This window comes from Spinacia oleracea, chromosome 1 (genome assembly GCF_020520425.1).
Source record: "Spinacia oleracea cultivar Varoflay chromosome 1, BTI_SOV_V1, whole genome shotgun sequence".
NCBI classification, from domain to species: Eukaryota; Viridiplantae; Streptophyta; class Magnoliopsida; order Caryophyllales; family Amaranthaceae; genus Spinacia; species Spinacia oleracea.
Genome location: NC_079487.1, coordinates 85,154,498 through 85,168,058, shown reverse-complemented (window position 1 = coordinate 85,168,058; position 13,561 = coordinate 85,154,498). Strand labels below are relative to the sequence as shown.

Sequence of the window (13,561 nt, the reverse complement as noted above, 5' to 3'; positions counted from 1 at the left end):
AAAGTAAAAGGAAATTCTGATTGTAGATGGCATCAATTTTTGATAAACAAGAGGGAAATTACACATGGTCCGATAATGATAGGATCATTTTAAGAAAATAATATAAAATACTTAATGTTGAAATATTAAAATATCAATTAAAAATATGATGGATTAAACTAATTTTAGATACTTAAGAAATAAATTTTACCAAACAATTAATGCAAGCAGGTACCTTATTAATTTCAGCAACTTATCAATTTCATATGCTATCTTATCAGTTTCAGCTCAAATTCAGTTAGTGTTGCCAAACACAGCCGTAATGGACTAAATCAAAATGGCTCTTAAAACCCCTTCGCTTCCTTTTCATGAAGTAGAAGATGGTTGTTCGGTTGTTGTCCCGTTATCGCTTTTGGGTCAATTGAAAACAACCTCTCTGCAATTGCAGGGGTAAGGTTGCGTACGTCCGACACCCCTTACCCCGCTTCTTGCGGGAGACAATGGGGTAATGACAATAATAATGACAATGATTTAGTATGTGCGAAGATGATTAGCGAAGATGTTTTTGTTCAGATTAGTCTAATCATCCCTTATAAAACGCGTACATATTGTCTATATATAGCAGATGTTTTTCATTGTTTTTATCGATGTACGCTGGTTTTATTTTCTTTGTACTACAAATCCCTCGTTCTGGGTCAGTAAGACTCTTGACAATAATCCAACCCTAAAGGATTGTTGTATTGGCTTGGAGCATTGATAGTAATTCTATATTCTTCAACCTTTCATAGTAAACAGAAAAAAAAAAGTAGTAAAAAATTCTTCGTGTGTGAGACTCTCAAGAAGTATGACACAACACACAAGGAATGTTATTATTTTATTGCAAGAGTACGTTGTTTGAAAATCCGAGTACGTGATACTACAAGTAGGAAAGTTATTATTTGTTACGACTTACAAGAGTTCCTAGGTGACCAACACCAACCAGGCAACCACTGAAAATATTAAAGCACTCTCAGACCTGGTCTAACCTCTTTGATAACGGAAACAAACTCTCCAAATATCTAAACCAAGTGCAAAAGTCTGTTTCCAATTTTGTGTACTTGGTGGTTGAGGGATTATAAAGCCAGCATTCGCTATCTTGATCACTTGCACAATCTTCACTTGGAAACAGAGAGCTGATCAGAAGATGACCGTCTAATCGTGATGCAGCTAACTGTAGACCTGAATTGGCATGAACTGGTTCGACAGTAAACAAGTGTTGCCATGACAATGGGACTCCACAATCATCAAATCGAGTTACAACCCATATATCAATGCTATATAATAAAGCCTCTTCCTGAACCGTATGGCTAATTGCTAATGCAAGACATTCCTTGTACAGTGTAATGGTTGTTTGCGATGGATAAATCTGAGACGCGTGAAGGGAAACAGCATCCTGTGGTGGATCAGACACCTCAAAAACCTCGGTACTAAAATTAAGAGATACAATCACCAAATGTCCTCCACTTATTTCTGCAGTCCAATAATAGACACCATTTAAGTATCCATCCGTTGTGGGCATTGGAATACCGCCAATATCGGCTTTCGGTTCTCTAAGCCTCTTCCAACAATTATTTTGTAACGAATACATTTCATAGTAACAACTAAATTCAGTAATACTATATAATCCCAGAATCTTGAAATCATTAGATAATGGATCAAACCCAAATCCATAAACTTCAAAATGACTTCTTTGGATGAGAGGTGGCATATTTGGATACGCAATAGCTTTAAATTCTCTAGTGGCTGGATTCCACAAGCTTAAGAAATTGTTCAATTCGGTGTCCCTGTGCTTCCAGTTAAGGCAAATAATGCCATTCACACAACCATCTGAGATAATATCATATCGATCTCGATCTCGATCTCGATCATCCACAACCACATCTTTACTATCACGCTCTAGATCAGCATTCAAATTCAAAGTAATCATTTCTCCTTGTTGTACATAAACAAGGCAAAATGTTTCTGAATCACCTCCATTATACACAAAGTGAGGCATGTTGCCATTGCCTTTGCCTTTGCAAATGGAATGTTGAGCATCGTAGTGCTTCCTGATGAAGTTAGTATCGTCGATGAATGTACGCCATTCTTTATTTATACACCTCAATCGCAATAAGTCTTTAACTCCCAGCCTTGACAGGATGTCCTGTACCAGATCATTAGGAACTGAAAGGACGCACTTTCTTTCAACGGGGTTCATTTCTCCAATAGATCACATACCCTAATTAAATATTACAGAGGTTAGGTATTATTGGGGGATAACTGATAAGATGCAGGGAATGAATTATGAATGAATCATCTACGGAGTACAATTATATAAGATCGACATGGCCTCGCCTAAAATCATACTCCGGCCGTTAATAAACTAAAATTATATCAACAACAAATAGATTATATAAACATGAAAAACAAAGGCAAATAATTTAAGATTAAGAATTAGATTTGGGGAAGAAAATCAAACCTTAATGAGATGACCAGGGATTGATGGAAATCAACAATATGTAGAGATTTTTTGTTTTAATGAGTCATAAGGTATTATAAACTATAACCAAGAATTAATAAAAAGAAAAATGAATTTGTGTATTAATTAAAACAATATTACTCCGTGTTTTACTGATCAAAACTTATTATGAGGGATAGCAATTATTTTGTCAAAGTCGTGTACCGCATTTTACTGATCAAATCTTAATATGAGCATTCACAAATTCTTATTTATAAGGGGTGTATAATAAATATTGTACACTGAAATAAAAGTTGACTCAAAATGCTTAAAAGTTACATTTATATTTGTAAAAGTTATCTATTTTTTAATGATAAATTTTTTTATTTGAATAAAAATTATTTCTTCAAAATCAATAATAATGTATAAATTAATCATTTTACTCTTTAAAACGTTTATCTATCAACTTTTTATTTTTATAATGTAAAAGTTACAAAAAAGTAGATTAAAGTTACAAAAAACTACATAAAAGTTATTTTGATGTACAATAAATTTATTGTACACTTTGTTCGCGCAAGCCTTTTCGATAATCATTATATGAGTGATAGCAATTATTTTGTGAAGTCGTGTACCGCATTTTCAGTAAATAAAGTGAAACAAATTTCCATTTATGAGTGCTGGCAATTATTGTGTGAAGCTTTTATACTCATGGGAAATTTCCATGGGTATCTCACGTTTTTGTCATTTACGTAATTATATTCGGTACGGCGGTACCCACCAAATAAAAGAATTTTTTTATTTTTTATTTTTATAAATGGATCGATACTTATACATTATAAACTACTCTATATTGTTGAAAATTATATTATCCGACCTTATCTTATCTTATACTATGAATTTACTATATAAAAATACTAATTATCTTGAGAACACTAATTTCTAAATAAATTTGGTCCACACTAAATTTATTGTGGGTTATGTCTTAAAATAAGGTCAACAACTTGTCTCTAATCTATTTTGGTATTTTATTTGGATTATTATGAAAAAAAGTCAAATTAGTGCCTTTGATACATATTGTGCTTGAATAATGTGGTCTTAAGTCACAATTTGCTTTTAAAAATATAGGGTTACTATGTATAAAAATTTTGGTATTTAATTAATTTATTATAGTTACTATATGAACAATAAATGTCACTGCGAGTGTAAAAAGGTGCTAGAGAAAACTAGTGATTTTGGGTCGACATTAATATTAATGTGGACCATGTCCACGCAAGAATAATCCCCTGGAGAATTATTTTTCCTTCATCTTTGGAGTAGGCCCCTTTTAGTTCACCTTATTTCTCCTGATCTGGTCTAGTATGGTCTGATCTAATCTGATCTGAACTTATTTTTTCTAAACTTATCTGATCTAAACTTATTTTTTCTGATCTGATCTGGTCTGATCTGATCTTTTAGAATTAAGTTTAAACAAAAATCTACATTTATTAATATTCAACGACTTATGTGTAAAATAAATGTTACAAAAATTTATAATATTGTTATTATTTATTTAACTTTACTCATGATTTAACTATTCCTTATATTAGATAGACCTAGACATGATCTAGATAGATCGGTTCTGATCTGGACATATCAATTCTGATCTGGATATGATCTGTACAAAACGATTCTAACTTGGGGATGATATGTACAAATTTGGTTCTGATCTGGATATGATCTAGACAGATCGGCTCTAATATCGACATGATCAATACAGATCTGGAGATGATACATGATCTGTACAGACAAGTTCTGATTTGGACATGATCTGGACATATCGGTTTTGATCGAAATAGATCGATTCAAATTTGGACATGATCTGGATATTTGGGTTTTGATATGGACTTGATCTTGAAAAATCATTGTAGATTTAGGCATGATCTAGATAGATCGATCTGAATATATGGGTTCTGATCTACACGTATGGGTTTTGATCTGGATATATTGGTTCTGATCTGGACAGATCGGTTCTGATATGGACATGATCTGTAACACCCCGACAATTCTCCCTTTTTTAAAATACCCTTTTTAATATAAAACGTAGAGAATTATCAAGGCATTATCGCCCGTGTGAAAACGTAACGGCTTATTCAGAATTTTGCAGCGGAAAACATAAAACTAACTTTTGGTTTATAAATAATCAATTACAGAATTAATCCCAAAAACTAATCAACGAAAATAAGGAAATGTAAATAGTACGACAAGTTTAAAGTCCAATTAAACAACCCAAGTCAACTTAGCAAAACAAAACTAAATACAAGCTCTCTAATCCCGATCCCAATGATGCATCATCTTCAAACCTGTAGATGGACAACGCTTATTGATCCTTAGAGACTGCTCACCAAAATGGGTCATCACAAGATCAATAAGGCATAGCCATGATCAACACACACAAACAAAGCACGTAATCAGCAACGCTAAGTACTACATACATACTAAAACAATAGTAATCCTAACATGATTCTATTAAGCGAACAACCCTATCATGATACTAATAAAACATAAGTAAAAACATATTAACTTGAAGACTCTATTAAACTAAACTAGACCTTTGTATCATTAATATTATTTTAATTGAAATAGTCAATGGACCGAGTTGTCTAACCAGAAGTCTTCACTAAGGAAGACGAGGTACGGGCGCGACTCCGTAACCTCGGCGACCTGCGATATCGAGGAACGTTTGAATAAAAATAGAACACGGTGATCAATCCGGTCCCAGAAAAGGCCATGGGCTACCACCATGAACCCCAACTCATGTTTGTCCGTCACTTCAGACGTGCACAGTCTAAAGCTATTGCTATTCAGTTTCACTTTACATGATTTACATATTAAAACTCTGTTATGACTCAACAATCACATAAGTCATACAATCAACAATTATTCACAATTGTTTTTATCTTGGAATTAAGTAAGTGATCACCAAGGTATCAATCAAGACTCATTCCATTAAAATCCAACATTTCCTTTAATACTGATCTACCCCTCTATATGGGTATAAGGTTTTAACTTACTAAACAAGGTCCTCGGCCCTCATAAAGTAGTGAAAAGCTAAAAGGGAACAACGATCAATCGATATGAATCAATATATGTATAAAAATAATCTAGTGTTCCCAACCAACATGTTTGCATCAATCATCATACTAACATGCTATAATCCTCATAACGAAATATATGTTCAACATGTCCATCCAACAATATTAAACATGTAATTTCAACATAACCAAGTTCATCAACAATTTCAACATGGTTTCAACACATAACACACATTCCAAGCACACAGGTATGTACGCACCTTGTGTAAACAAACTGATAGGCCACTTTACACTTTCAAAAGTCGCCTAAAGAGAATTCTCCGCCTAAAACAACCAACAAGGATTCCCAATCAACTTCTAATCATTCACAACTACAATAAAACATTCTAAATACATCCTAAACATATTTAGAACCTTCCCAATACTTATTGAATTAATGATTGAAATTCGTTGAAAACTCTTCAAAGCATCATACTTTAAATTTCCAGCAACATAAACTAATTTCAAACTATTCCGAAACATAATTAACATGTTTGAAATCATAAAAACAATAACTTTAATAATTCATAAACATCCTACCATGATTTCAAAACTATTAAAACCTTAAAAATTCATGTTTTAATAATTTAACACCTTATTTTAATTCAATTATATAAATTTGAAAATTAAATTATTAATTATGCAAAGTATATAATCTGAAATTCATAACTTAATAATAAAAAAAAACTATAATTTAATTCAAGAAACATGAATTAAATTAATAAAACATAATTAAAACACAATTAATAAAACATAATTAACATAGTTTAGTTTAGGGTTTGAGCATTAACCAAAAAGAAGAAGAGAGTGGCTGGCCGGCGGAGCACATGCGGCACGAAGCAGAACCGGGCGGCGGCGCTGGTTGGAGGAGTGCGGCGGACGGTGTCGGTGTTCGCACGGTGGTTTCTGGTGGTGTTGTGCAAGAACACAGTTAAGGAGGGGCAACACGAAAGGGAAGGACGAAGCAAGAGATGAGAGAAGGAGGGAAATTACCGGCAGCTGGGCAGCGATGTTGGGCGCGGGTGGTGGCACGGTTGGCACTGCACGGTGGGCGGTGGTGGTTGCAGCTCGGTGGTGCGTGTGGTGGGGGCTGACTCCCGCAACAGAACACAACCGGATTAAGGAGGAAATAATAAAAGAAAGAGAGAATAAAGATGAGAGGGAAGAGGAGGAGAAGAAATTACTGAGGGGAGGAGGATGGTGGCGTAGAAACGCCGGCGGCCAAGTAGTGGCTGGTGCGGCGGCTGAAGAAGTAGCAAGCAAGGGGAGGCGCATCAACAAATGATGAAGCGGACGTGAAAGAGGAGGGTTTGAGAGTTGTTTTTCCACGTGAAGTTGAAGGAGAGTTTGAGATTGAGTTTTACGTGAGTATCGAAACAAGAATGAAGAATCATGGGTTATTTCTTTTGGGCTTTATCGATTTGGGCTAGGATCAGAATTGAGTTTGTTTGAATCCAAAATGGTTAGCATTGTTTTTCCAAATTCAATCAAACGTGTTTTCGTAATTCGAACTCTTTTCAACATGAAATTCTAAAATTATTTTAATCTCATAAGTCGTTAAAAATATTCAAAATGTATAAAATAAATATTCGTTAATTACATATTTATTTCTAAAATTTCGTTAATTACATATTTATTTCTAAAATTCGTAAATTCTATTTAAATATAATTAACTATACGTTAAAATATATTAATAAAATGTATAAAATTATGGGGGATTACATGATCTTTGTATATCAATTTTGATCTGGATATGATATGTACAGATCAGTTTTGATTTGGACATATCTGTACAGATTAATTCTGATCTGGTAATGATCTGGAGACCAGTTCTGATCTGGACATGATCTCTGCAGATCAATTCTGATATGAACATAATCTGTACAGAGTCGATATCTAGGCCAGTTCTAATCTGGACATATCGATTCTGATCTAGACATGATCTGTACAAATCTGTTCTGATCTGAACATATTGGTTCTGTAAGGATTGTACATGATTTGTAAGGATCGATTCTGATCTAGGCAAGATCTTTGTAGATTCGAACATGATCTGGACATGATCTGTACATATCAATTATGATCTGGATATTATGTGATCATACTGGTTTTGGTCTGAATATATAATGGTTCTGATCTGTAAAAATCGGTTCTGATATGGACATGATCTGATCATATCGTTTCTGCTCTATACTTAATGGTTTTAATTTGGACATAGTGATCGAATTTGAATATTTTGTTAGTGTTTTTTTATGCTTTAAATAATAAATTTTAATTTCACCGACAAGAACATCCTTTTTTTTATTAAAGCAATAATAGTAATAAAATAATATTAATAATAACCATGATATAAATATATACAATAGTAGTAATAATAACAATAATAATAATAATTCTAATACTACTACTACTACTACTACTACTAATAATAATAATAATAATAATAATAATAATAATAATAATAATAATAATAATAATAATAATAATAATAATAATAATAATAATAATAATAAACCTCTCAAAAGAGGGGATTAGGACAGGTCCGTTATGGTCGTATAGGGCAAGTTCCACGTCCTTTTCTGGTGGTTATTCCGACGTTCAGAGGCACGGTGAAGGTGTCTCGGAGGCGGTTTTTCAGGCGGGTTCAAGCGATTGTTTTCAGGCTCTATTCTCTTGCGGTGGTTTTGCGGTTTGGTGGTGCAGTGGTGCAGTGGTTCTGTTTGTTTGTTGGTCCCGGTGGTTCTGTTGGTCTGCAGTGGGTCAACGGTAGCGGTGGTTCGTCAAGGTAACGGTGGTATCAGTGGTTCGTCGAGGTGGTATCGGTGGTTCGATTGGTTTTGGCATTGTGTTGGTGTCGTGTTGGTTGTGGTTCGTTTCAAGCGTTCATTGCTGCACAATAATCGACGATCTGCGTTTGGTTTTGCCAATTGAACATTGTTTTATTCACGGTGCTTTGTTCGTCGCTGCACATTGTTCGATTTTCACAATTATTGACGTTGGTTCTCCATCCAACCCCACAATTTGTGCAATTACCGTCGCACCTTCATAGAAAGTTTTGTCCTACTTTGTTAGCATTTGACTAAGTGTTGTGCATGTTGTTGTGCGTGGTGTTTGCCTAGTGTTGATGTGATTGGAGTCTTGGAATTGTTGGGTTTGTGAGTAGTTTTTTGGTGTTTTGGAGTTGTTGGGTGTTTTGGAGTCATTGTTGTTGGGTGTTTTGGAGTTTTTGGTGTTTTGGAGTTGTTGGGTGTTGTTGTTGAGTTGACTATTTCTAATGCCTACTGTTGTGGTGCATTTTCATTGTCCGTTTGTGGGTCTGAATGGATGTCAAGATGGCGGGGGGAATGGGCTTACTAGGAGCTCTATGATCACTCATCTACATGATCGTCATTGTAGAGTTGATGCTCAGGTAGTCACACGGCACTCTCTAACCACTAACTTGACTATTTTTACTGAAGCTGAGTTGACCTTCCGCTGTATGGGGATTTGTCTTTGTGGGGATTCCGGTTGTTATTCCGACGTTCAGAGGCACGGTGAAGGTGTCTCGGAGGCAGTTTTTCAGGCGAGTTCAAGCGGTTGTTTTCAGGCTCTATTCTCTTGCGGTGGTTTTGCGGTTTGGTGGTGCAGTGGTGCAGTGGTTCTGTTTGTTTGTTGGTCCCGGTGGTTCTGTTGGTCTGCAGTGGGTCAACGGTAGCAATGGTTCGTCAAGGTAACGGTGGTATCAGTGGTTCGTCATGGTTCTGATTTTGTGGGCCCACCTGATGCTGGGGATGGTGTTGTTCAGTTTGTGCTCTATGGTCTTTCTAAACCGTCACTTGCTTCTGATGTTCATCTGGATACTGCGGTGCGAGAACAGGAATGTGGTTTTACCGTCACTCTCCTTGACAGATTGCTTTCTAAACGACTTTGCTCTGTTAAATCCATCCCTCCTAAATGTTGTTTGGGTTTTTCCCGGGTTTTGAAGGGCGCGCTTGATAGGGTTATTTGCAAGCCTTAGGACATCTCCTGTTGGGTTAATCTTCTCGTGTTGCCTCTATGTATCCTTAAGACCTTCAGTCCGAGGAGTAATCGCGAGTGCTCATCTGCCGTTAGGGATTGCTAATGCTATTCATACTTGGAGTGAGCCGGGTGGTAGTATGCTTCTTTTGCGGGAAGCTTTGGCAGCTGGATCCCCTACGTTGATGGATGCTGATGCAGATCTTGATTTGGCAGCACGCAATATCAAGCAGTTTCGTAGGAAGATTTGTGATGGTCATTACACTGCCGCAGTCCGCGTTCTTTCTTCTTCTGGCGTTGCGCCTTATAAAGAGGCCACTCTTACGGATTTACAATCAAAACACCCTTCTTTTCCATCTTCGTCCTTGCCTGATATTCCAGTTGATCACCATCATCTCATATCTACTTCTGCTGTTGTTTTGGACTGGATTAGGAGTTTTCCACATGGCACATCTTATGGGAGGGACAGTTTGCGAGCTCATCACCTTATGGATTGCTTGAGTGGTGCTGCTGTGGCGATTTCTGATGAGTTAGTTGACTCCATTTCTGGGGTGGTTAACCTCTTTTTAGCTGGAAAATGTCCTATGGGTTTGGGAGAGTATATTGCTAGTGCTCCTCTCACCCCTCTTGTCAAGCCCGGTGGTGGTATTCGTCCTATTGTTGTGGGTACTGTTTGGCGATGTCTGGTTTCGAAGGTTGGTGCTGTTATGGTTGGTCCGTCTTTGGGGAGTTATTTTGATGGTCTTCAATTTGGTGTCGGTGTATTTGCAGGTGGTGAGGCAATTCTTCACGATGTGAACCAGTTGATTGAAGATCAGGGTTCTGATGTAGGACTTTCTATGTTGTTGGTGGATTTTCAAAATGCCTTCAATTTAGTTGATCGAGCGGCCATGTTACGTGAAGTTCGCCTTCGTTGTCCGGGCATTTCGCGATGGGTTGAATTCTGCTACTCTACTCCAGCCAGATTGTATTATGGGGAGCACACATTATGTTCGTCTCAGGGGGTACAGCAGGGTGATCCCCTTGGTCTTCTCTTTTTTTCTTTGGTTTTACAACCCCTGGGTTGTAAAATCACGGAGGCTTTTGATATATGTCTTCAGGAATGGTATTTGGATGACGGCACTATCATTGGTGACACCTTAGTGGTGGGGAAGGTTCTGCAGCTGATTATGGAGGACGGGCCTTGTCTCAGGTTAAATCTTAACGTGGAGAAGACTGAGGTTTTCTGGCCTACAGAGGACCCTCGAAGCAAGCTTGTGGGAGTCTTTCCCCCTGATATTGCTCGTCCGTTGCTTGGTGTTAAGTTTCTTGGTGGTCCCGCAAGTTCTAATCCAGTTTTTAGTGGTGAGCTTGTGATGCAGAGGGTGACCAAGACCATTGGGCTTATGGATAAGGTTGCTCAGCTTGATAATCCTCAGTGTGAGCTATTGTTACTTAGGGCATGTACCGGAGATTCTAAACTCTACTTTGCTTTGCGTACTTGTCATCTTGGTATTTTTGAGGCGGCTCAGCGCTCTTTCGATGAGGCTCTTCGATCTTCCTTGGAGCGTATTGTTACTGCTTCGGGGCCTGGCTTTGGCGATTGGAAGTGGCGACTTGCCACCTTACCTTTTTCTTTTGGCGGGATTAGTGTTTATTCCGCAGGTGATGTTCGTCATTATGTTTTTCTTGCTTCTCGTTTGCAGTCATTTGGTTTGCAGACAAAGCTTCTACGGCATGTTGATATTGTTGGTCCTGGTCAAGCATTTGATGATGCGTTCAGTCTATTTAATAGAACGGTGGAGTATGACATTATGAGTAACCCTAGCGAAGTCGCTGCCCCCAAACTCATGAAGAAACTGGCAGATATATATTTCACAAAGGTTAATTACTGCATCTGCAGAATGTAGGGGAATACAGTTAAACATAATAACATGTGCGGAAACAATCCCTAAAGCCAGGAAATATGTATAAAACACAGATTAAGCAAACTAACATTTTTAATTAGAACATAAAATCGTTTGAATAGAACAAATCTATATTATTAAAGCAAAATAGTGGTTAATGGGAATGCTCCAAAACTCCAATTCTCAAACCACAACTACTCCACGTATCACCCTTAATTCCCTTAAATTAAGCTTAACCAAATAGGAAACTACCAAAGCATAAAATTAAAATATCAACAAGAGGGGAAAAAAATATTAAAAGTATTAAAAACTTGGTCAATTTAAATAATATGAATAAAGAAGGAAACTAAAATTAATGCTCTATTTACTAATTTTATAGAAATCCCGTGCATAGCACGGGCACAGACTAGTAACACTTAATAAAAGAACATAGATCTGATGCGTGTGATCTGAACAAAAATACACTCAAATAAAAATATAGATCTAGTTTTAAGTGCATCAAAATATCGTCGTTTTAATGTTGTTCTTTTTCATGTGTTTTGTTCTTTTTTCTTTTTTTTTTGTTGTCGTTTTTAAAAAAAATAAATTGACTTTTTGTTATTTTATTTTTCTTTTGCTTTTGTTCTTTGTGTTTTGTTAAAAAGTTGTTGGTCTTTTTTTTAATTATTTTGTGTTCTTTTTAACTTTTTAACTTTTTAACTTTTTTACAGTTTTTTAATATTTAATAATATTATCTATAATATGTTTTTTTTTTTTTTTTTTTTCTGTTGCACTTTTCACATGTTCTTTTTGAAAAATAGTTGTTCTTTTTATAGTTTATCAGGAGAGAGAATATGTTATATTCATTTTTGTACATTTTCTTTAGTTTTTTGACATTAGTGTGTTCTTTTCAGGTTTTGGTTAATGTTCTTTTCGTTTACTCTATTATGTTCTTTCTGTTTAGTTTCTTATGTTCTTTTTCGTGTACGTAGATCTACGTGCAAGCCCCTGCACCATCCGCGCGTTGGATTTACCTTCCTCTTCTCGCGCTTCCCTTCTTGTTTCTCTCTCCTCCATCAAGTAGCAGCATTTCCATCAACATTCAATCAGATTGGGTTTATATTTGATTTGAAATCAAATAGCAGCATTACCAATACATGCAATCAATTTGGGTTTATATTTGATTTGACGTTTACAATCAGCATTTCCATCCACATTTTTGATTAGTAAAGCTTGGCCTCCATGGTTAACAACACTATGGTCCTTGGATTTCTTAGATTTCTTAGATCAGCAACAATTTCTATAAACTAGATTTCTTAGATCTGGCATATCCAAATTAGATGGCTCTTGAACAATCATCTCTCCACTGTACACATCAAATTCAAAAAAAATTGTAATTAACTCCAAAAACCCTAATTTCTCCCAGCAAAAACCTTGGAAATCCCAATATTGTTAAAATTATTAACAATATCTGCACACAAGTCTCCACAGTTTTCCAATTGCTTTAAAATTGAAGAACGTCGAATTTCACAGAGAAACCCTAATTGAAAACGTCAAATCAAATATAAACCCAACCAATACATGCAATCAGATTCTCGAAAATTCCTACAAATTGGGGGTGATAAATCTACTAACAAATTGGGGGGAAACTGGATGAAATTTTGATTTCTTATAAAAGTAATACAAATTCAAATGTTGAGCGCAATGAAAGAAAACCAGAAAGTGAATTGGAAGAGAGAGAAAAAGAACTGTGAAACGAGGAGCTAATATTTGGCTTGAAACGAGAACAGGGAGAGAGAGGGAGAGAGAGGATCTGAGTTATTGAGGCGGGTAAAATGAGAAGCACGGGAAACGAACTATAAACTTCTATGGGCGTGTTTCGCAGTAGCGTTTAAAGTAGCGGGTAGCGTTTTGACCTAGTCAACACGCTACTTGTAAAATTTGTGAGTGTTTGGCAAGGTAGCGGTTTAGATAGCGGTTAGCGGTAGAGGTAGCGTTTGGGTAGCTTTTATCAAACGTCAAAATTAGTAGCTTTTAAGGTAGCGGGTAGCTTTTGATAAATTTATAATAAAGTTTTAAAAAATATTCTACCTTTTATTTTATTTTAGAATATCAACCGCTACTTTTACCGAACACAC

General features: G+C 36.1%; 1 protein-coding gene across 1 annotated transcript; it reads right to left on the bottom strand.

Moving 5' to 3' along the window:
* Positions 1 to 836: 836 nt before the first annotated feature.
* LOC110776453 (putative F-box protein At3g16210) lies at positions 837 to 2,742 on the bottom strand. The gene is made up of 2 exons (XM_021981019.2): positions 2,477 to 2,742; positions 837 to 2,236 (listed from the first exon to the last, which is right to left on the bottom strand). Exon 2 carries the CDS (start codon positions 2,213 to 2,215, stop codon positions 989 to 991), a length of 1,227 nt encoding a protein of 408 aa, XP_021836711.2. The 5' UTR covers positions 2,216 to 2,236; positions 2,477 to 2,742; the 3' UTR covers positions 837 to 988.
* Positions 2,743 to 13,561: the final 10,819 nt, after the last annotated feature.

Coding starts and splice junctions, on each gene's coding strand:
- LOC110776453 (XM_021981019.2), bottom strand. CDS start 2,215: ATGAACCCCGTTGAAAGAAAGTGCGTCCTTTCAGTTCCTAATGATCTG.